A 25,152-nucleotide genomic window follows, 5' to 3' on the forward strand; every position below is an offset into this window, starting at 1 on the left:
GGTGACAATCCATACGGTGAGCTCTCTAGAAACATTGAAAGACGTGAAATGGTAGAACCTCTGACTACAAAGTACAGATATCATTTCCATCACAGCTCAGTAGATGTGAATGAGAACTTAGAACTGGAAAAGACACAAAACTATGCACTACACTGGATGGCAAATAAACATCACAAGACAGCTAATGGCTCCGAATGAATGGATAATGCCGAGAATATGAGCTACTCTGGGGTGAGATTTTACAGCGCACAGGCGACTTCCTGTCCTGTATATCAAATTTTCGTCAACTTTTTATGTTCCTTTTACCCAAAATGGCGACTCAAATACAGCAAATATGCAAAAAGTTACATAAACATCATCTAAATTCCTATACAAGTGCGGGGATCTTCCTATATATAGGGGAGAACATTAGTAGATCTTTGTTGCAATGTAGCTTTTCATTTCAGGTGAACTCACTTTAAAATGTCAGTCTCCAAAGATCTAATCATTTACCAAGGACCCCAAACACACCTCCGAGACCACCACTGCCTTGCTAAAGAAGCTGAGGGTAAAGGTGATCGACTGACCAAGCATTTCTCCAGACCTAAACCCTATTGAGCATCTGTGGGGGATCCTTAAATGGAAGGGAGAGGAGCGCAAGATCCTTAACATCCACCAGCTCCGTGATCTCATCATGGGGGAGGGGAAGAGGACTCCAGTGACACCCTGTGAAGCTCTGGTGACCTCCATGCCCAAGAGGGTTAAGGCAGTGCTGGAAAATAATGGTGGCCACACAAAATATTGACACTTTGGGCCCAATTTGGACATTTTCACTTAGAGGTGTACTGACTTTTGTTGCCAGCGGTTTAGACATTAATGGCTGTGTGTTGAGTTAATTTTGAGGGGACAGTAAATTTACACTGTTATACAAGCTGTACACTCACTACTTTACATTGTATCAAAGTGTCATCACATGAAAAGTTAGAAGAAAAGATTTACAAAAATGTGAGGGGTGTACTCACTTTTGGGAGATGGTGTGTGTGTATATATACCCTGTTTCCCCCGAAAATAAGACCTAGCGTGATTGTTGGTGATGGCTGCAATATAAGCCCTACCCTCCAAATAAGCCCTACTTAAAGTCATTGTAGGTCTTATTTTCAGGGTAGGGCGTATTTTGGGGAAACAGGGTAGGGCTTATATTGCAACCATCACAGACAATCACGCTAGGTCTTATTTATTTTCGGGGAAACAAGGTAATAAATAAATATATATATATATATATATATATATATATATATATATATATATATATATATATATATATATATATATATATATATATATATATATTTTTTTTTTTTTTTATTATTTAATATATATATATATATATATATATATATATATATATATATTTTTTTTTTTTATTATTATTTATTTAATATATATATATATATATTTTTTTATTATTATTTATTTAATATATATATTTATTTATATATATATATATATATATTTTTATTCATTTATTTATATATATATATAATAAATATAACTAAATGTAATTAAAGTGTTAATAAAATAAAAAATAAAAAGACAGGAGTACACCCACCCATAGCTATATTTAATTAATGTATAACCAAGTCTGTGCTCCTCCTTTAACAGCCAATCGGCTACCATTTTTCTGCTGCAGGTGACAAAATAAAAGCAATCGGATTGGCTGCTATGACGACTTCGTATCCCAACCAGGAAAGTGTTACATTAGGGATGCATGTTCCTATGATTATGGTCTATATGATGTCATAGAAGACAAGACAACTACGGGCTGATGGCGTATGTTCCATGAAATGAGGACAGCAATATAAACATTGATACCTGGGTGGTTAATAAAGGCGTCTGCGTAAGCTACCAGGAGAAAAATACGACACATGTTAAATATACCAAAGTAAAATCTTCTCCATATCACTGAGCGTTCAGAGTAAAGGGGGCGTTGCACTTACAGCTGCACAGAAAACATGTCAATGAAAAGGGGATAGACATAGTAAAATGAAAACCCAAAAATTTCTCTCCATCAAATTTTAAGTCCCAAAAAACATGCTGCGATGCCACTCATCTACCCAGCGATGCTGGCACCATCTTGGATTTCCTAGTCTCGCCTCTGCCAATGTTCCTGTCCAACGCTGCGTGTGAGCAATAATGAATGACCTCACAAGTCACACCATGGGGGGGGGGGGGGGGATGGGAGCAGCAAGGGCATGGCGAGAAACACACAAGGTGCGCTAAAGCAGAGGTTCTCTCTCTACATACATACATACACACACACACACACACACACATATATATATATACACACACACACACACACACACACACACACACACATATATTATACATATACACACACACACAAAAGTAATTACACCCCTCAGTCACATTTCTGTAAATATTTTCTTCTATCTTTTCATGTGACAACACTGAAGAAATGACACTTGTCTACAATGTAAAGTAGTGAGTGTACAGCTTGTATAACAGTGTAAATTTGCCGTCCCCTCAAAATAACTCAACACACAGCCATTAATGTCTAAACCGCTGGCAACAAAAGTGAGTACACCCCTAAGTGAAAATGTCCAAATTGGGCCCAAAGTGTCAATATTTTGTGTGGCCACCATTATTTTCCAGCACTGCCTTCACCCTCTTGGGCATGGAGGTCACCAGAGCTTCACAGGTCACCACTGGAGTCCTCTTCCCCTCCTCCATGATGACATCACAGAGCTGGTGGATGTTGGAGATCTTGCGCTCCTCCACCTTCTGTTTGAGGATGTCCCACAGATGCTCAATGGGGTTTAGGTCTGGAGACATGCTTGGTCAGTCCATCACCTTTACCCTCAGCTTCTTTAGCAAGGCAGTGGTGGTGTTGGAGGTGTGTTTGGGGTGGTTATCATGTTGGAATACTGCCCTGCGGTCCAGTCTCTGAAGGGAGGGGGATCATGCTCTGCTTCAGTATGTCACAGTACATGTTGTCATTCATGGTTCCCTCAATGAACTGTAGCCCCCCAGTGCCAGGAGCACTCATGCAGCCCCAGACCATGACACTCCCACCACCATGCTTCACTGTAGGCAAGACACACTTGTCTTTGTCCTCCTCACCTGGTTGCCCCCACACACGCTTGTCACCATCTGAACCAAATACATTTATCTTGGTCTCATCAGAGCACAGGAAATGGTTCCAGTAATCCATGTCCTTAGTCTGCTTGTCTTCAGCAAACTGTTTGCAGGTTTTCTTGTGCATCATCTTTAGAAGAGGCTTCCTTCTGGGACGACAGCCATGCAGACCAATTTGATGCAGTGTGCAGCGTATGGTCTAAACGCTGACAGGCTGACCCCCCCCCCACCCCTTCAACCTCTGCAGCAATGCCGGCAGCACTTATATGTCTATTTCCCAAAGACAACCTCTGGATATGACGCTGAGCACGTGCACTCAGCATCTTTGGTGGACCATGGCGAGGCCTGTTCTGAGGGGAACCTGTCCTGTTAAACCGCTATATGGTCTTGGCCACCGTGCTGCAGCTCAGTTTCAGGGTCCTGGCAATTTTATTATAGCCTAGGCCAGTGATGGCGAACCTTGGCACCCCAGATGTTTTGGAACTACATTTCCCATGATGCTCTTGCACTCTGCAGTGTAGTTAAGCATCATGGGAAATGTAGTTCCAAAACATCTGGGGTGCCAAGGTTCGCCATCACTGGCCTAGGCCATCTTTATGTAGAGCAACAATTCTTTTTTTATCAGCTCCTCAGAGAGTTCTTTGCCATGGGGTGCCATGTTGACCTTCCAGTGACCAGTATAAGAGAGTGAGAGCGATAACACCAAATTTAACACACCTGAGACCATTTAAATGGCTAATTGGGTCCAATTTGGACATTTTCACATAGGGGTGTACTCACTTTTGTTGCCAGCGGTTTAGACATTAATGGCTGTGTGTCGAGTTAATTTTGAGGGGACAACAAATTTACAGTTATAGAAGGTGTACACTCACTACTTTACATTGTAGCAAAGTGGCATTTATTCAGTGTTGTCACGTGAAAAGATAGAAGAAAATATTTACAAAAATGTGAGGGGTGTAATAAATAAATAAATTATATATATATATATATATATATATATATATATATATATATACATACATATACATACACACACACATATACATATATATATACATATACATACACACACACATATACATATATATATACATATACATATATATACACATACATATATATATATATACACATATATATATATATACACACATACACACACACACACACACACACACTATAGTGAGGATCGCTCTCCTGGGTGACATCATTGGAAGTGGATTTCCCCCCCGTGACATCATTCAGACATTTACCTCTCCCGATGGCTTGGATCACATCCAGAGCAAATGGGTCCTTCTCCAGGAGTTCCTGTTTATACTCTGCCTCTGTTAATCTACACAAGCCAAAGATGAAATACAACATTAGAGCCTTACTACAATCTAAATGTGTGCAAAAAAGTGTGTAAGCATTTTTTGAACATGTTCAAAAGTTGTCTGGGCAAACAAAATAAAAAAAATAAAAATCTATTTGGTACAGTGCATCCGTAAAGTTTTTTTCACGTTGTCATTATTGGGGATTGTTTGTAGACTTTTGAGGAAAATAATGAATTGAATCAGTTTTGGAATAAGGCTGTAACATAACAAAAATGTGGAAAAAGTGAAGTGCTGTGAATAGTTTCCCTGTACATCTACAAAACTTGCACATTTCTTGATGGTCTCTACACTGTGCAGGGAAAGGCTCTTGAGAGACATAGTTCTGGGGGTGTGACTACATCAATAGGCACCGACCCTCCCCCAGCAGCTGCCTCTGCTAGAAATGGACAAGCCTGCTGATGCCGTCATAGGCTTGGGAGATCAGAGTAAGATCTGCTGAGTACTCACTTCTGTCGCAGATGTAAGGTTTCGATCTTCACATCACTCAAATATCTTTCTGCTGCTCTTGCAGTGAGCTAAAAAACAAATTTAAGATTACATCAGAATGTTACACAATGAGCCAAAATAAGCTGCATTCTCAGTGATGTCACTGGTCTCTAATGATTGGATAGGCTGCATTCTCAGTCACTGGTCTCTAGTGAACGGATAGGTTGCATTCTCAGTGATGTCACTGGTCTCTATCAGTTCACTAGAGACCAGTGACATCGCTGAGAATGCAGCCTATCCATTCACAAGAGAGCGGTGACTGAGAATGCAGCCTATCCATTCACTAGAGACCAGTGACTGAGAATGCAGCCTATCCAATCATTAGAGACCAGTGACATCGCTGAGAATGCAGCCTAATGAATGGATAGGCTACATTCTCAGCGATGTCACTGGTCTCTAATGATTGGATAGGCTGCATTCTCAGTGATGTCACTGGTCTCTAGTGAAGGGATAGGCTGCATTCTCAGTGATGTCACTGGTCTCTAGTGAATGGATAGACTGCATTCTCAGTGATGTCACTGGTCTCTAGTGAATGGATAGGCTGCATTCTCAGTGATGTCACTGGTCTCTAGTGAATGGATAGGCTGCATTCTCAGTGATGTCACTGGTCTCTAGTGAATGGATAGGCTGCATTCTCAGTGATGTCACCGCTCTCTAGTGAATAGATATCACTGAGAATGCAGCCTATCCAATCATTCGAGACCAGTGACATCACTGAGAATGCAGCCTGTCACTGGTCTCGAATGATTGGATAGGCTGCATTCTCAGTCACTGGTCTCTAGTGAACGGATAGGCTACATTCTCAGTGATGTCACCGCTCTCTAGTGAACGGATAGGCTGCATTCTCAGTGATGTCACCGCTCTCTCGTGAATGGATAGGCTACGGAATAACCCCTCCTACCACCAACAACAATACACCTCTGTCCCTCAATAGACTGCAAGAAAAGGAAGTTGAATACTTTGCTGCCCCTCTAAAAAGTGATCCATGGTGGATTGGTTTTTCATGAGCATTTGACAGGCAGTAAAGAGGAAACGTCTCCTCTTCCCCATGTGTTTTGAGTGTGTGAATGTGTTGCAAACATGGGTTGAATGGGTTGCGTTTGGCGGGCATTAGAGTGATGGGGGTATCATTTTTACCACAGCTGTGAAGCATAGCAGTATGTCCCCCCCCCCCCCCCATCTGGCTGCCACTGTAGCATAAGGAGGGAGGGCAGCAAAAATGCAGCTTGGCTGCCTGTTTTTACTGTCCTCCAACCACAAGCTTTAACAAGTCGTTGGAAAATGTGGGCACAGAAGACCAGGTGGCAGACATGCAAATCTGGGAAACAGTTACTTGATGCTGAAAAGCCTAAGAAGACCTCACAGATCTAGTAGAGCGTGCCTTGACAGGAGTGATGGACCATTGAGACTAGAGGCTTGGATGATGTCTAAGAGCCAACTACAGATGGTGCAACAAGAAGCTGGTGCACCCTTTCAGATTACATCCAGAAAGACAGTCTTTCTTTCAGTCTTCATGAAAGATTCAATGGTGGAGAGAGAATCTCACAGCTTGAACTATAACCAGACGATGAAAGGAAAGTTCCATTTGGTGAACTGGAGCCAGATGGAGGGATAAGGGAACGAGTCCATGAAGAATATCGCGCTTTTAAAGGAAGTCCTGGGCATCGACACCACCTCGTCTCTATGCAAAACCAGAAAGGGTTTCTTGCAAGATAAGGCCAACCGTTCAGACACCAGCCTTGGAGGAGAATAATACCAACCTTGTGAGTGAATATTGAGGGTAAAAAAGTCACCAATTGCCTGCTTTTGAAATGCAAAGAGAACTAGATTAGGGCGGCACAGTGGTGTAGGGGTTAGCACTCTCACCTAGCAGTAAAAAGGGTCGCTGGTTTGATTCCCAACCACGACACTACCTGCCTGGAGTTTGCATGTTCTCCCTGTGCCTGTGTGGGTTTCCTCCGGGTACTCCGGTTTCCTCCCACACTACAAAGACATGCAGGTAGGTTAATTGACTTCTGTACAAAATTGGTCCCTAGTATATGAATGGGCACCTTGGATTGTTGGATCCTTGAGGGTAGGGAGCGATGTGAATGTGCAATGTACAGGGATAGGGACAATTGTAGACACTCACTCAGGTTGAACTGGATGGACTGGTGTCTTTATTCAACCTTACTAACTATGCAACTAGATTCAGATTCCATGGGGTTGTAGGGGAACAGAAGGAAGGAGCTACATTAGAGATCCCCTATACAAAAAAGGTCCTATTTAGGGAGGCCAAGAACCTCTGAAACAAATACTGGTTTGGACTAGGTACAGGAAGAATATTAGTTCAACCTGAGAAACCTCATGTAGTGGAAGCCCAAAATAACTATGCCTTCCATGTCCGATAATGGACCTTATGGGAAGCAGCCTCTGAGAACCTGAAGAAAAGACGTCCATCCTCCTAGGACACTAGAAAACAACTGAAGCATGCTAGTATTAGGTGGGGTTATCATGGGCCAGCCTACAGTTTGAATGCAAGTGTCTAAATTTTCTTGTAGGTGACAGTATATCCTGAAGGGGGAAGGGGGAAAAAACAAACAAAAAAAAAACCTCAGTGTCCCTCATAGTACAAGAAACAAATAATAAAGATACGGTCCTGCTTAAAAGTTTGCACACCCTGGCAGAAATTGCAAAATTTTGCCATTTATATTGAACATATGGCTAATCATGTCTTCTATTTAAAGCGGAGGTCCACCCTAAAGTGGACCTTCCGCTCATCGGAACCCTCCCCCCTCCGGTGCCACAATCGGCACCTTTCAGGGGGGAGGGGGGTGCAGTTACCTGGATAATCCAGGTAACTGCACCCACTTCCGGGATAGCTCTCTGCGGAAAGGGGCGTAACTTACGCCCCTTTCCGCAAGTGCCCGCCCCTTCCCGCAAGTGCCCCGCTGCCTGCTGGGAAACACACAGATCCCAGAGGCAGCGGGGAGCGTCCTTATTGCGCATGCGCAGTAGGGAACCGGGAAATGAAGCCGAAAGGCTCCATTTCCTGATTCCCATACCCAAGATGGCGGCGGCAGGACCCGACAGGCGACCTAGAGATCGGCTTCGGGTGCCGACATCGCGGGCGCGCTGGACAGGTAAGTGTCACTATTTTAAAAGTCAGCAGCTGCAGTATTTGTAGCTGCTGGCTTTAAAAAAAAAAAATAAATAAAAAAATAAAAAAACGCGGAGTCCCGATGGACTCCCGCTTTAAGCATAGCAACCGCATGAAGCCATCTACTATCACATGTTTTTTGGAATCCTTTTTAAAACATAACAGAAATCACCCAAATGGCACTGATGAGGTTTATATACCCTGGAATGTTTGGCCTTGGTACAGACACAGAAGGTGGCACACACACACACAGGTTAAAATGGCATTTCACACATTTGTGGCTTTTTAAATCACAATTCGTGTCTGTGTATAAATAGTCAACGAGTTTGTTCACTCTCACATGGATGCACTAAGCAGGTTAGATACTGAGCAATGAATAGGTAGAAAAGAACAGTCAAAAGACCTGCATAACAAGGTAATGAAACTTTATAAAGATGGAAAAGGATATAAAAATATATCCAAAGCCTTGAATATGCCAGTCAGTAATGTTTAATCCCTTATTAAGAAGTGGAAAATTCAGGGCTCTTTTGATACCAAGCCAAGGTCAGGTAGACCAAGAAAGGTTGCAGTCACAACTGTCGGAAGAATTGCTCAGGATACAAAGAAAAACCTCCCACAGGTAACCTCAGGAGAAATACAAGCTGCTCTCCAAAAAGACAGCTTGGTTATTTTTAAGGAGCACAATTCAACGACATGAACAAAAAATAGCTGCATGGTTGAGCTGCCAGAAGGAAGCCTTTACTGCGCCAATGCCACAAAAAAAAGCCCAATGATGCATGTCAAGGTGTTGGGCATATTGTAACCAGGCTTTTTTGTGGAACTTGTACAGTAAAGGCTTCTCTTTCTGGCAACTTGACCATGTAGCTCTTTTTTGTTCAGGCATCATCGTGTTGTGCTCCTTAAAAACAACCACACCATCTTTTTCCAGAGCAGTCTATTTCTCCTGTGGGGTTTTTCTTTGTATCCCAAACAATTCCTGTGGCAGTTGTGGCTGAAATCTTTCTTGATCTACCTGACCTTGGCTTGGTATCAAGAGATCCCTAAAATTTCCATTCTATTAAGTGACTGAACAGTACTAACTGGCATATTTAAGGCTTTGGATATCTTTATATCCTTTTCCATCTTTGTAAAGTTTCATTACCTTGTTACGCAGGTCTTTTGGATTGTTCTTTTCTACCTCCTCATGGCACAGTGTCTAGTCTGCTTAGTGCATCCATGTAAGATCTAACAAACTCATTGACTATTTATACACAGACACCAACTGTGATTTTAAAAAGTCGCAAATGTGAGAAATTAACCTTTCATTGCCATAATTACCCTGTGTGTGCCACCTTCTGTCTGTACCAAGTCCAAACATTCTAGGGTATGTAAACTTTATCAGGGCCATTTCTGTTATCATTCGGATTTAAAAAGGAGCCGAAAAACTATGTAAATAAAAAATGGCTTAATTCGATTACTATCCATAAACAAAAGACAGTTTTTTGGCATGATTAGTCACATTTTCAATATAAATGCCAAAATTTAACAATTTATGCCAGGGTATACAAACTTTTGAGCACAACTGTATATATGTCAAAAACAAAAGGGAAAAAAAATAAAAATAAAAAAAGAGAAGAAGGACAGACACTCACCCAGTTATCATAAGCTTTCTTTTCATATGATCCGACCTGAAGAAAAAAATAAAAATAAAATGATAGAGATATTAGGGAAGCACAATGATGAGGGTACGAAGGTAGTACAGCGATCAGATAAATAAAAAGGAGGGGGGGTCTACAAACTTTCTAATGAAAGGGCCGGTTTATGGTCCTTCAGACTTTGGAGGGGGAGGGGGGGGGGGGGACTTTTGCCAGTGGGAGTATAAAAATGTGGTGGTCAATGGGGGTAAAGAAAAAAAGGACCCTAGCGTCAGTGGGGGAATTAGTTCCCACTGCCACCAAAGATGGGAAAGAATAGTACCCCATTGTTGGGGTCAGTGGGAGGAATAGTGCGCCTCTTATCAGCGGTAGAAACATTGCCCCAAGGGCTGGATAAATGGAGGCAAAGGGCTGCATTATGCCTGTGGGCTGCAGTTTGGAGACCATTCATATAAAAGTTGTGGTCTCCAAACTCCGTTCTGGGAGCCAGATGTGACCCTTCGCTTGCATTTATCAGGTCCTTGGGCACCATTTCTTCCACTGATATCAACAATGGGCCATAAGTCCCTCCCACTGAGACCAGTAAAGGGGCACACTTCCTCCCACCGACACCAATGATGGGGTACAATTCCTCCCACTGACACCAACGATGGGGCACAATTGGGCCCAAGGACGCCAATGATAGGACCCAATTCCTCCCAATGACACCAACGATATGGCCCAATCCCTCCCCACTGACACCAAAGATGTTGCATTGTTTATTCCCACCGATGTCGGGACCTTTTCTAATCCCAATGACCACAGTGCGGCCGCCTCCCATAAAGTCAGAGGGTAAGTAAACTGGCCCCCTCTTTAGAAAGTTTGGAGACCCCCCCGATATAAAAGGAAAGCAAGGAGAGAAAGATGGACAGAACCAAGTATGTCTGAATCTTCCAAATATATTATATTATATTATATATATATATATATATATATATATATATATATATATATATATAAAATAATAATAATAATTTAGCAGCATCAGCATGCAGTGTTTAACTTGGCAATAACTATAACTAAATTGTATACTTCAATAACTTTTATGAGGCTTTTATTTTGTACACAGATTTACTTAAACTCTACAGTTTTTTTATTCTAGGCTGACAAATGCTCAAAAAATTTATTATATACACCAGTATTTTTTTTTATTATTAACAAATTACTGTTTTAAACACTATAATTGTATCTGACAATTGCAGTATTAAATTAGAACTAAAGGGAGGATTATTCACCTTTTGCCCATCTTCATTGATCGGTGCTAGAGGACGTCATTCCTGCACATGTGCAGAAGCTAGCCATCCCGTCACCAGCCCGGCAGCTGTAAGCCAAGCTTCGCATGAGCAGCTAAGTTTCCAGTCCAAGAATCGCTGTGAGTAGGTAGCTGGGTCCTGTTCACAGAGTGCCATAAGCAGAGCTTTAGTTCCGCATTAGGCCCCTTTCACACTTGTGCAGCCTGAAAGTCACGCGACGGACGTGATTTTGACACGACTTGAGGCAATACCTGTGTAATCTTGGTGTCTATGGACCTCAAGTGGCATCACAGTCGGATCAAAGTAGTGTAGGGACTACTTTGAAGTCGCACAGATATGAATGGTACCCATTGGAAATCATGGGGTAGGACATGTCATGCGACTTTGCATTTCTCAAGTTGCAGGATAAGTCGCACAAGTGTGAAAGGGGCCTTAAATAGAAGGCATTGCCATTCCAAATGCATCAAGGAAGCCTTCAGCCTATGTGTGATCACTGTCGTAACGATCATGTGATCAGAACCACTCTGATTGGTTCTCGTATGTTAAAGAGATCAGTGACAGCGGGGGGGGGGGTGTGGGCAAATAAGTGGCACGCTTTAAATGGAGCGGCAAGGGGGTATTAAGGTATGCTTAGCATATGCTGAAGAGAGGTGGGGAATTGAATGGCCCACTAGGGAGTTCTGCTGTATTCCTCCTTATAGAGTGAGTGCCCAGATCATGTGACCACTAAAGAAAAGTTGGACCAAAGTTCCTCCTGGGCAGTTCACGATTTGATTAACCCGCCTTGCAGTATTTTTTTTTTTTTTTTTATGTAAAGTTTTAAAGCTTCAAAATCCTGACCTGCGTCTGATAGGAGGCGACACTCCGCTCCGTTTCCTCTTCCAGTTCAGTCAGTCGTGCCCTGGAAAAGGAAGAGACACTGGGTAAGCACTGAAAGGCCCAACAGGGAGGAGGGACAATTTACCGGACACAATGCCAAGACTTACTTGACGGAAACGAGCTCGCTGTCGGCCATGATAACTTTCTCATCTGCTTTACTGAGTTTGGCCTCCTTCTGTACGCGCTCCCTCTCCTGTACGGTCAGCTTCCTGAACACAAATGGACAGAAAATCTTATTTTTATTGTTTTTTAAAGTTCCTACATAGCAAACACTCCGCCTCCATACTACAGCATTAAGTGGTGTAGCCAAAGCCTGACCATTTCATTTACCATAACATCTACGCCTAATGACGCAGCGAGAGCCGGACTTATAGTTCTCGCCTAAAGCGATTGTAAACCCTCTCATACACACAGCAAAGTGACTGGCCTCAGGTGATACATTTAAGTTGTACCTGTTTATCTGAAGTCTTCTCTACAGCCCTTCAAAAAGGACAGAATTGTGTTAAAAATCCTTCTACCCGTGTTTCCCTGAAAATAAGTCAGGGTCTTCTATTAATTTTGGCAACAAAAGACACGGTAGGGCTTATTTTCAGGGAAGGTCTTATGTAATGTGTGGTCTTCCCTCCCCCCTCCCTCCCTGCCTGTCCGGAATCCCCAGTGTGAACAGAGTTAAAATGGATGTAAAATCCTATAATCCACTATTACAGTATTATATAATTCTACAATGTGTGTTTCTGTAATATATTTGGCACAATTTTATCTTTGTTACAGTGCAGCTGGGTGCTTCTGTGACCCGCCAGAGTGCTCTTCCCCACTCCAAGCACTGCAGAGGAGAGGGGGGCGCAAGATCCCGACAGCTGGGAGAAGAGAAAGACAGCAGCGAGACGTCAGCTGAGCGCCGAGAGGTGCTGTACCGAAGGCATTTGGCACAATTATATTACAGAAACAAACACTGTACATTATATAATTCTGTAATAGAGTGGATTATACAACCACTTTAACTAGGGCTTATTTTTTTTTGTGGGTGGGAAAACACAGTACATCTGCAAGTGTCACAGAGGAGTGGGCAGAGAGCTGCAGTTACAGTGTATGAGAGCTCATTGGAGGAAAGGCACCCCCCCCCCCCCCCCCCACACGAGTTAGGGAAGGATACAGAGCTGTGTTCTGAATAGAGCATCTGTGTGCTGTGCACCCTCCCCCATCACAAATTTAATCTCTAGAGTCAGAAAAACCTTCTCAGAAGTGACACAAGCCAATAACAGAGGAATGAAGCACCAGAGAGAAAAAACACTTAGAGCTTTAGAGAGAGAGAGAGATAAGTAAACATTACATATATATGGGCTTAGTTCAGATTTTATAACCAAGGTTTACCACCCCTAAAGACAATAGCGATCATTCCCAGGGCTACAGAAATAGTGAGAACTCCTGTATAGGGCTCCATCAGGTCAGAAGGGGGGGGGGGGGGGGGGGCTGGGTCCAAATGCTTTGCCAGTGTCCAATCACCTGAAGGTAGCAGCCTTTTACCCAGGTCTATGAATATCACCCATGTCCTGTACTGCAGTGCTTCTCAACCCCAGTCCTCAAGTACCCCCTACTGGCCATGTTTTGGAAACGCCCCTTAGATTTGAAAAAAAAAAAAAAAAAAATTATATATATATATATATATATATATATTCTCATCAATACCAGGTCATCGATATTGATTTAAAGCAGCTGTGCAAAGTAAAGGAAAACCTGAAAACATGGCCCGTTGGGGGTACTTGAGAACTGAATTTGAGAACTACTGATGTGCTGCATGATAAACATACTGAAAGGCACCCGCAGTCCTCCTGCTAGCCAGAGGCCATGTTAACTTTGCCTAGTCCAGCAGGTCAAGAGGGTGGAGTTTTTATTCACTGTGAGTAGTTATTTTTACTATAGTCAATAATAATAATTTGTAGATTGTCTTTTTGTCTCAAATTAATTATTTTCCCTTGCTCCGATATGCCTATTGATTTGAATGTGCTGGCCGCAAGGTCAATGCATATCCTGGCGTTCGGTTTGATATAAAGTAATTTTTGCCCAGATCTAATATGGTTACTTTTAGATTTAATATGGCCGATGTTGTTTACAATATAGCTGATCACATGTGGCGGAAGTGATCTCATTACAGCTGATCACATGGGGCGGAAGTGATCTCATTACAGCTGATCACATGTGGCGGAAGTGATCTCATTACAGCTGATCACATGGGGCGGACGTGATCTCATTACAGCTGATCACATGGGGCGGAAGTGATCTCATTTCCGCCCACATTATAGGGAATCTTGCCCTTAACTGACATGGTCAATGGAAGCTCAGAGCGGGGCGGAGTTAATTGTACACAGTGCTATTTAATGCGGTGAGTCAGTACGCCGCCTGTGCCCCTGGAAGACGTTACCTATAACGAAACGGCGTAGGGAGGAGCGACGTACTGACGTCACCGCGATCTACGCTGGACCCGGAAGCGACGGGCAGCGTTACTAAGCCGGCCGGCGAATTTTTTTGTTTTACAAAGCAAAGTTTTTTTCTACTTGATGTAAGTGCAATCTTTTTTATTATATTAAATTTCGTGACTATATCACACTATGGCGATTCCTTTCGTTATTATATGTGCTGGGCAATGAGCGGTGTGGCCGTAGGATTTTTCTAACCATTGGAATAAGCGGTGTGGCCGTAGGATTCTTCTAACCATTTGAACCAAGCGCTTAAAGAGGATACACCCTCCATGCAGTCCTGACTCAGAGGAAGCGTTTTGATTTGGCGATCTCTGGTCTCTGAGATGGGATCAGTGTAGCTGGTAAGCGGCAGTAGTGTTGATGGTGGGAGTCCTCTTTTTTCCTGCAAACTCTGATGACACTTTTCCTATATCGGTGTGGTGTGTTTAAAACACGTTGGAGATTACAAGCAAAACGTTTTTTGTTGATGGGATGATGGACTAATATTTGAACATTAGTATATGCATTTCCCTGTCTGCACTTTGTTAATATTTTTTTGATTCATGCTTTATTTATTCACTCATTTGCTTCACATAGCATTTATCGGATCAGTATAGCGCAGCTTATTTGGGAATAATAATAATAATAATAATAATAATATTATTATTATTTGGTAAAAGTGAAAAATGACCCAATAAGGGTCAGTTATATGGAGAAATGCAAGAGATATCTATGATCAGATCCAAATGGCTTACATATACAGTATATAAACACATCATGTGCTAAATGGGTAAGGCCCCTCCCACCTGGGGCAGACTCCACCTGCTCAGCGGGGAATCTGTCCACTGATCCAATGGCTGGTCCATGTCTTCTCCCCATATGCAGACACAGCTCGTTCTCCCCTATGGGCGGTCGGATGTAAACAGACCGCCTGTCCGTTTACACCCAAACTGCCATCCGATCAGCTAGACGAATGGGGAACAAACGGACCCTGTCTGCTACCAATCAAATCCTGTGAAAAAAAAAAAAAAACGGGAGCGGGGCCAAATCCCGCTATCTGCATCAATGGACGCAGCAGCAGGACTCGGGAGCGAGCCTGCATAGGTGCCCCCAGGGAAAGCGGCTTTCTGTGTGGGCACCCGATGGAGGAGGAGGAGAGACCTGGAGCGCCGGGAGGGGAACCCAGAAGAAGAGGATTGGGGCTGCTTTGTGCATGGGGCTGCTTTGTGCAAAAAGATTGCACAGAACAGGCAAGTATAGGAATTTTTTATTTTTTTTCAATAAAAATAACAAACAACTGTCGAAGGTTTATACCCAGTACAATTCCCTGTATATATCACCAAAAGTATGCTATAAGCAAGTATTTGGCATTTGGAGAAGAGTAGGGACTGGCCGGCAATGGATCACTTTGGGCACTTGACTAGCTTGTACACGTAATGCATATATGACAACCAAGAATCCCTGTTTTTATGCAAAACTTTGCTGGAAATATGCAAAGATGTATACAAGTGTGCAAAAGAGTTCAGTCTGAATTTTACTTTTAAAAAAGGAGAAGTTCACTCCCCCCCACCTGTGCAGTTTTCTCTCGTTTTCCTGGTACACCTCCATCATGACGCTCATCTTCTGCTTCATCTTATCCACCTCCTCCTCCAGCTGCCTTTTCTCCAGAGACAGGGTCTGGTTTGTGTTGTGGAGATTGGTGATACATTCTGAAAAGGCAGAAATTCACCTAGATGGGAAATTATTGTATTTCGAGGTGCTACGACTTACAGTTTAGGAAAAAGCCCAACAAAACCAAAAAGGAGCAAGGCAAACAAAACAACTAAAATAGACAGATGAGCTACGTATAAAAAAAAAAAGGAGATGTGTAATCTGCCAGAGGCCCTAGAGCAGTGGTCCCAACCTTTTTGGCACCGGGGACCGGCTGTGTGGATGAAAACCGTATTATTTCTGTTATTACATTGCAGTAATAAATGAAATAGTTTAACTCGCCATACTGTAGAATCAGTGGGAGCCCTTGAGTGTGTCACTTACTACTGTCGCTTGCTACTAGATTTGCATAGTCACTTGCCACGCTGCCTGTCACTAGAAGCGGAATGTCACTTGCCACACTGCCTGCCACAAGACGTGGATTGCCACCTGCCACGTTGCTGTCACCAGATGTGGAGCGCCCCTTGTGGTATGTCAGGCAGACAGCTGAGGGGGTGACTACAGGTCCCAGCACACCTCACCTGTACTCCCACACACAGCTCACCTGTCATTGATGATGTCACATCTCTGTGGGATCGCCCCTCTGGATGTTGCAGGGTGTCTCTCTCCTCATGCTGCAGCTGGCCTCATCTGGCAGAGGGGGGTCCGGGACTCCTTCGGCTCTCAGTCTCTGGCTCCACCCTTCTGCCACCCCTGATTAGCTGTCTGGGGGGCAGGCAATCTGCGCCGCTGAACAAGGAATCAGCATAAGTTTTCACACACGAGGAGCCGGGGGAGAGCGTCATCTCTCTGCTCCCGCTGCACCTCCGACACAGACTGACTTTGAGGGCGGAAGACAGGTGATGCAGAGGGGGCGGAGAGAGATATCATCTCTGCTTGCCCGCCCGCTCGGCTCGCTTCTTCCATCCACCGCTTTCATACCCGTAGCCCAGCATGTGTCTTGCGGCCGCCCGCACCCGCGGCCCACCTGCAGAAGGGCCACGGCCCGGTAGTGGGCCAGGGACCGGGGGTTGATGACCTCTGCCCTAGAGAATAAAATTGTGGGTGTAGCACTTTTTATTTGTCACAAAATATTTGCAGTGGTTTTCAAATGCACCTTTTTGCGGGAAAAAATAAATAAATAAATAAATAGCAATCACTTTAAATGTTTTTTTTTTTTTACAAATAAGGAGAGAAGAGCGCACGGGTTCTGGTGCAATACACTTTAATTTTATGATAAAAACGCACTCCCAAGAAGCAAAAGAATTAGAGCTTATCAATCACAACTCCCCCTCTACACCCTCTATGATACTTTGCCCCAAATCTTTAAAAGGAGCTCCAGCTGACAGTGTGGATATGTCAGCAGTGCTTGATCTCATGCACGCTGACAGTTCACATACACAGGAAAATGTTCTTGGGGGGGTCATGTGATGCAAGCAGCTGGCTGCTGATGGGGTGTGTGAGCTGTTGCTATGACTACATGTTCCAGAGACTTGATAAAAGGGGGTTGTGCCCTCTGAAACCCGTTGACCTCAAGAACGTTTCCCTAAGCATGTGAACTGTCAGCTGGAGCTCCCATCAAGGGTGGTTAGAGGATTTTGCGCACAGTACCATGGTTGGGAGATGGTGAAAAAATAAAATTAAAAAAAAAAAAAAGGAAAAAATAATAAGTGAATGAGAGCTCAATCACATCTCTCCTCCATGGTATTGTGCACCAAAATACTCACCGCCCTTAATAGGAGCTCCAGCTGGCAGTGTGGATATGGCAATAGCCCTGGATTGAATACAGCCGGCGCTGTGCTTAGATCATGCACGCCGATAGTTCACATGCACAGGAAAACAACTGAACTGTTGCTATGACTACATGTTCCAGGGGACTTGAGAAAGGAGGCTGCGCCCTCTGAAACATGTTGACCTCAAGCACGTTTTCCTGTGCCTGTGAACTGTCGGCGTGCATCAAGCACAGCGGCGGCGCCATTTGATCCAGGACTGCTGCCATATCCACTTTATAAGCTGGAGATCCTATCTAGGGTGGCGAGAGAATTTTGGTGCACAGTACCCCAGTAGAGGAAAAAATAAATAAAAATAAACTAATCTGATCCCAATCACATCTCCACACCATGGTACTGTGAACCAAAACCCTTTCACTGTCCTTGATAGGAGCTCCAGCTGACAGTGTGGCTATAGCAGCAGTCCTGGATCGAATGTGCGTACGCTTGTGGAATGGCGTCAAACGGCGGTACCTGAAAATCTCCACAGGTGACAAAAAAAAAGTTTACACAAGAATCGCCATTCTCGCTCTGAACTTTGTGACGATACCTCACATGTGTTGTGCAATCACCAGTTACATATGCGTAGGGGACCTACGGTTGTGTTTGAATTTGCAGGTGGGTGCTTTGATAACACAGGCCATGACAGGTCCTCTTTAGGAGGAGATCTGGGGTCTATAAGAACCCCAAATAGCTCTCCTCTGGCCTCCAAAGCATCAGAGAAACAAACGAAAACCAGAAGTGATGAAATTCTTGTTGCTTCCAGTTTCTGACATCACAGAGAGGAGCGGGAACTTCCATTCTTCCCAGGATTGCAACCCGAACCATTCGTATCTTTACCGGGCTTCCCTGATGGGACCGTAGAGCCCAGTAAAGGCGGCAGCAGCAGGAAGAGGGGACTCTGTTCCTCCGCCTGTGAAAGTGATCAGGCAACTGTATCACTTTTACCATGTGCAGAATCACCAGGATCATGGCTGTAGCTGCAACCCTGGTTCTGGTTGAACCACAAGAGAGATGGAGAAAAAAAAAAAATTTTTTTTTATATATATATATATATATATATATATATATATATATATATATATATATATATATATATATATATATATATAATAATAATGAACAGGGAGCATGTCAACCTAAACATTTCCCTCCCGTAGGAGAATAAAAAATAAAAAAAAGTGTATATATATATATATATATATATATATATCCTGTAAGCAGGATTTTTTCTTTACCTGAAAAATGCTCTTTGGCCTTCACTTCATCTGACAGGTTCTCGTATAACTGCTTCTTCTCCGATTCAACGCTTTTCAAAGATGCATTCAGCTAAAAAGAGCACAAAACAACAACTCAAAGATGGACAATCAAAAATACTGTAAACAGGTTATAAGAGGAACGCTGAAATAGATTAAAAAAAAAAAAAAAAAAAATTGTCTCCAGTCATATTCTCTCCCATAATTAAAAATAAATAAATAAAAACACACATCTCAAAAAGATGCTGAATGTAATTCTATAAATCTCACCTTTGCAGCAAAGATTAGCTTCTTTATAGTTTGTTTCTGAGGATCTCCTAAAAAGTAACAAAAACATGTGTACTTAAAAGGGTAACTCAACTTTAATGGGGGAAAAAAAAAAAAGGCAAATAAAAAATATAAAAACAACATATACAATTTCTATACAGGCTACACGGTTGTAATGTAATTAAAAAGACCTTTCCTTGTCAATCTGCTGCTGCTTTAAGTTTCTGTAAAATTCAAAGCAAAATAAGGCAAACTGGAGGTGTTCTGTACAGCAGTAGTGTACAAAACGCCTTTAAAAAAAATAAAATAAAATGGGGGTACACTGATCAGCCAGAGGGGATTGATTTTTCTCTCAAAGCCATCGAGGGCCCTGCTAGTGGGAACGGCAACGCTAGCGGGTCCAGCAATGGCATATTTAAACCATAACAATAAAATGATCTTCTTTGCTCCATTTTGGTTAAATATACAATTGGAAGTTTGTGCCCAGAGTACAGCAATGATCTCTTACAACACCCATTCGCCAAACCACACCCGTTGCTGCACTTCCTAACCACTCTGTTTAAGCTCTTGCAAGATACTTACTGCTTCTGACCAGGGAGGGAACATGTGACCTTCTCCCATGGGGCAGCTTAAATAATGTTGCACGAGTAGGACATTATCAACCCTGGGTAAGCTCTGACACCAGCCAACATGGAGCTTACACATGGTTTTGACTAATAGAGGAAATGGGGAAACAAGTATACTGTGGGTCCTAGATGGTATTTGAAGAAACTCACTTCGCCCTTGATGTTACTTTTTTATTCTGGAAACAAAATCTTAAAGATACAAAAAATACAAGGAAGGAGGGGGGGGGGGGGGGGGGGGGTGGATGGCAGGAACAATGCTTCTTACCTAAAGGCTCTCCATTTTCAAAATCCCAGTGGATACTGGAAAGCATGCCATCCTCATCGTCATCTTTGTTGATTTCTTCCACCCCTGAGCTCCAATCCTTCATTTTCAGCAAACTGTCAATAAGAGACTGTGAAGGAAAAACAGGTCAGATGATTGGCTGGTCAATATTCAGTATATTTGAAACTTTTAATCTGACAAAATATTTGTAATTCTGTTCTGTAATTTTTGTGATCCAGTCACTCTGCTCGTTCCCAGACCTCCTCTGAAGTTAAGCAGTATACATTGTGTGACCATCTTCCCTCAGTCTTAGCCACCTGACGGTATCTCAGCACTGTACTTCAGACCAAACTGAATTGCACACCTGTCCTAATTAGGAGTGCATAAAATGGACTGCTGGACATTCACCCTGTAACTAAATCAGCGACTTATGTCTGCCTCCTCTACTCAGAGTACAGTGCAAATATAGTCTAATATTATACAGCCAATTACTCCCCTGGTGATACAGTCTCAAAAGAAGAAGAAAAAAAAAAAAAAAAACACATACATACATACATATACACACACCTCCCTTTTTTTTTGTTATGTACACACTGGATTTTTATTTTCCGAATACTTTATTAATCCCAAAATTGATAGCTGCCAAGTCTTCAGTTTCTATACCATTTGCATAGATCAGCAAACATTGGAAGCACAGAACTGTACCGACACTATACAGTACCCACCTTGACCTGGCTCTGTTTGTTGCTCAGGTCTTCCTGCATAACCTGCACTGATGAGCTCAGCATCCTGGAGTTCTCCGAGAGTTCACTGAACCTTTCCTCCCAGCCCTCCGCTTCCTTCGACAGCTGCAAAAGTAACAGACAATGGCATACGTCAGGTACGTGTTGTGTACCCCCCCCCCCCCCCCCCCCAAGTGATATTGTCAACATTTAACCAACACAACAAACAGATCGGTCCCAAAATTGGCAATGACTTGTTTGACAACGTGCAGCACGAGGTTGATAAACATAACAGCCAACATTATCTACATTCATCCAACTGCAGCAAAAGAAAAATTTTTCTTTTTTTTTTTTTTTTTTTTTTTTTTTATATATTTCAGTTTTGCAGAATGGTCATGTGACCACCATAGCACCCCCTTTCCACATTGCTGAGACAAATAGGGGGCATGCTTCTGTCTGCAGTATATAGGCCAGAGCCAGTGATATATTTGTTCTTTCATCTTTGCTGCCAGGAACTGCTGTCAATCACTACTAGAAAAGCAGGGGCGTGTCAGCCCCTCAATCCTTTGATGCCATGTGCTGCAGTCACAATCACTCCTGAAAGGGCTAGTCAAGGGGGCTTGTTCAGCCTGTGATGTCAAAGACCGACTGACTTCACAACTGCAGACTGCCACTCCCCCCCCCCCCCCCCCCCCACCAAGACCCGCAGCCGACCCCCCCCCCCCCGCAAGACCCGCAGCCGATCACCCCCTCCGCAAGACCCGCAGCCGATCACCCCCCGCAAGACCCGCAGCCGATCACCCCCCCCGCAAGACCCGCAGCCGATCACCCCCCCCGCAAGACCCGCAGCCGATCACCCCCCCCGCAAGACCCGCAGCCGATCACCCCCCCCCGCAAGACCCGCAGCCGATCACCCCCCCCCCGCAAGACCCGCAGCCGATCACCCCCCCCACCCTCTGCAAGACCCGCAGCCGAACCCCCACCCCCCCTCTGCAAGACCCGCAGCCGATCCCCACCCCCCCCCCCTCTGCAAGACCCGCAGCCGATCCCCCACCCCCCCCTCTGCAAGACCCGCAGCCGATCCCCCACCCCCCCCTCTGCAAGACCCTCTGCAAGACCCGCAGCCGACCCCCCCACCCCCCCCCCCCCCGAAGACCCCCGCAGCCGACCCCCCCCCCCCGCAGCCGATCCCCCCACCCCACAAGACCCGCAGCCGTTCCACCCCCCCCCCTCTGCAAGACCCGCAGCCGTTCCCCCACCCCCCCCTCTGCAAGACCCGCAGCCGATCCCCCACCCCACCCCCCACCCTCTGCAAGACCCGCAGCCGATCCCCCACCCCCCTCTGCAAGACCCGCAGCCGATCCCCCACCCCCCCCTCTGCAAGACCCGCAGCCGATCCCCCACCCCCCCTCTGCAAGACCCGCAGCCGATCCCCCACCCCCCCCTCTGCAAGACCCGCAGCCGATCCCCCACCCCCCCCTCTGCAAGACCCGCAGCCGATCCCCCACCCCCCCCCTCTGCAAGACCCGCAGCCGATCCCCCACCCCCCCCTCTGCAAGACCCGCAGCCGATCCCCCACCCCCCCCCTCTGCAAGACCCGCAGCCGATCCCCCCACCCCCCCTCTGCAAGACCCGCAGCCGATCCCCCCACCCCCCCTCTGCAAGACCCGCAGCCGATCCCCCACCCCCCCCTCTGCAAGACCCGCAGCCGATCCCCCACCCCCCCTCTGCAAGACCCGCAGCCGATCCCCCACCCCCCCTCTGCAAGACCCGCAGCCGATCCCCCACCCCCCCCTCTGCAAGACCCGCAGCCGATCCCCCACCCCCCCCTCTGCAAGACCCGCAGCCGATCCCCCACCCCCCCTCTGCAAGACCCGCAGCCGATCCCCACCCCCCCCCCTCTGCAAGACCCGCAGCCGATCCCCCACCCCCCCCTCTGCAAGACCCGCAGCCGATCCCCCACCCCCCCTCTGCAAGACCCGCAGCCGATCCCCCACCCCCCCTCTGCAAGACCCGCAGCCGATCCCCCACTCTGCAAGACCCGCAGCCGATCCCCCACCCCCCCCTCTGCAAGACCCGCAGCCGATCCCCCACCCCCCCTCTGCAAGACCCGCAGCTGATCCGCCTCCTCCCCTCGCAAAACCAGCAGCCGATTACACCCCCACCCGAGCCGATCTCTCTCCCCCCCACCCCGCAGGACCCGCAAAAGCTCACCCCACCCCTGCCAGAAACGCAGCCACTCGCCCCCCCTGCATTTAGCCTTGACAGAATGGAACAGGAAGGGGGATACAATACAGAAGATTGGCAGGATCACCAGAAATTAATACTTCATAAAGCAGCACAAGATGAAGAAAACCAGACATTTGGCAGCTTAGAATGCAATTTAGAATTCTGGAAGAAACATTTAAGATTAACATACAAAACCCACCGCCACCCTTCACCACTACTATAGGACCCGCCGCCGCTCCCCACTACAAGACCCACCGCCCGGATCTCACCTGTTTAATGCTCTCCTGGAGGTGAGCCTGCTCCTCCACTGCATCACGTACTGATGACTCCAACCGACCTTTGGTCATTTCAAACACTTTCTGTGTTGTGCGGATCTGTACAAAAAAGTGAGGTCACATGACAAGAATAGCAATGCGATACAACAGGCTATCCCATCAAAGACAAGAAACACTGCCTCCGACACGACTTACCTCTTCTTTCAAAGACTTCTCATTTTTGAAACTATCTTCCAAGGCTTTGATTTTCTCATTCAGTTCCGAAAGCTGAAAAACATTTGTTAGATTTGTTAATGTGTAAAAAAAAAAAAAAAATAATAATAATAATTTACAGAAAGACCACGTTTCCCTATTCTTAGTGATGTAATCGCTCTCTAGTCAATGGATAGGCTGCATTATCAGTGATGTCACCGGTCTCTAGTGAATGGATAGGCTACATTCTCAGTGACGTCACTGCTCTCTAGTAAATGGATAGGCTGCATTATCAGTGATGTCACCGGTCTTTAGCAATGGATAGGCTGCATTCTCAGTGATGTCACTGCTCTCTAGTGAATGGATAGGCTGCATTCTCAGTGACGTCACTGCTCTCTAGTGAATGGATAGGCTGCATTCTCAGTGACGTCACTGCTCTCTAGTGAATGGATAGGCTGCATTCTCAGTGATGTCACTGGTCTCTAGTGAATGGATAGGCTGCATTCTCAGTGATGTCACTGCTCTCTAGTGAATGGATAGGCTGCATTCTCAGTGACGTCACTGCTCTCTAGTAAATGGATAGGCTGCATTATCAGTGATGTCACCGGTCTTTAGGCAATGGATAGGCTGCATTCTCAGTGATGTCACTGGTCTCTAGTGAATGGATAGGCTGCATTCTCAGTGATGTCACTGCTCTCTAGTGAATGGATAGGCTACATTCTCAGTGACGTCACTGCTCTCTAGTGAATGGATAGGCTGCATTCTCAGTGATGTCACTGGTCTCTAGTGAATGGATAGGCTGCATTCTCAGTGATGTCACTGATCTCTAGTGAATGGATAGGCTGCATTCTCAGTGACGTCACTGCTCTCTAGTAAATGGATAGGCTGCATTATCAGTGATGTCACCGGTCTTTAGCAATGGATAGGCTGCATTCTCAGTGATGTCACTGGTCTCTAGTGAATGGATAGGCTGCATTCTCAGTGATGTGTTACCGTATTATCCAGCTCTGTCCCCCGTTGTTTCTCTTCTTCTAGATCCTGCTCAAGTCTGGAGATATTTTCCTCCAACTCTCTGTTAGATGTCTGTAAGTTTTCCTGTAAAGTCTAATAAAAATAAAGAATGCATTACTAAAATCCTCAGCACAATATTTTACCCCAATCTGCACTCATATGATACACATCTAATTTAATTAATTAGTTTGTAGAATATTTCTGGGTAGTCACAACATGCATACCAATCATAGAAGCAGCCACTGGATTGGATGGGGTTCCTCCGTGTGTTGCAGAAAGTTTCCACAGCAGCGTGAAGACATGACAAGGGGCTGGTGGGTAGGAGACCAGTCCTCCTCGCTCATAGGACACCAGCTACACAGTAACTGGTCTCCACTACATAGACAGAAGGAAGCAATATCCTTCTACAGCATGTGTCTCAAACTAGCAGCACCTTTGCCACTCTACCAAAAAAAAA

The 25,152-nt window shown here is 44.9% G+C and overlaps 1 protein-coding gene across 1 annotated transcript in view; it reads right to left on the bottom strand.

Moving 5' to 3' along the window:
- The window catches only part of LOC143956521 (melanoma inhibitory activity protein 2-like), a gene marked incomplete at its 5' end in the record, with an annotated part of 37,402 nt that extends 12,635 nt beyond the window's left edge, over positions 1-24,767 (bottom strand). The window contains 15 exon segments of the mRNA XM_077466721.1: positions 1-25; positions 1,852-1,881; positions 4,392-4,471; positions 4,959-5,026; positions 9,768-9,803; positions 11,903-11,963; positions 12,049-12,150; positions 15,968-16,106; positions 19,094-19,184; positions 19,382-19,428; positions 20,270-20,396; positions 20,992-21,114; positions 23,487-23,591; positions 23,688-23,759; positions 24,678-24,767. The exon segment at positions 1-25 is cut by the window's left edge and continues 98 nt beyond it. Coding sequence (XP_077322847.1) covers positions 1-25; positions 1,852-1,881; positions 4,392-4,471; positions 4,959-5,026; positions 9,768-9,803; positions 11,903-11,963; positions 12,049-12,150; positions 15,968-16,106; positions 19,094-19,184; positions 19,382-19,428; positions 20,270-20,396; positions 20,992-21,114; positions 23,487-23,591; positions 23,688-23,759; positions 24,678-24,767 — 1,196 coding nt within the window.
- Between the last annotated feature and the right edge of the window lie 385 nt (positions 24,768-25,152).

Source organism: Lithobates pipiens, unplaced genomic scaffold (assembly GCF_037356315.1).
Source record: "Lithobates pipiens isolate NorthernLeopardFrog02 unplaced genomic scaffold, aLitPip1_a1.2 Scaffold_37, whole genome shotgun sequence".
Classification (NCBI taxonomy): Eukaryota; Metazoa; Chordata; class Amphibia; order Anura; family Ranidae; genus Lithobates; species Lithobates pipiens.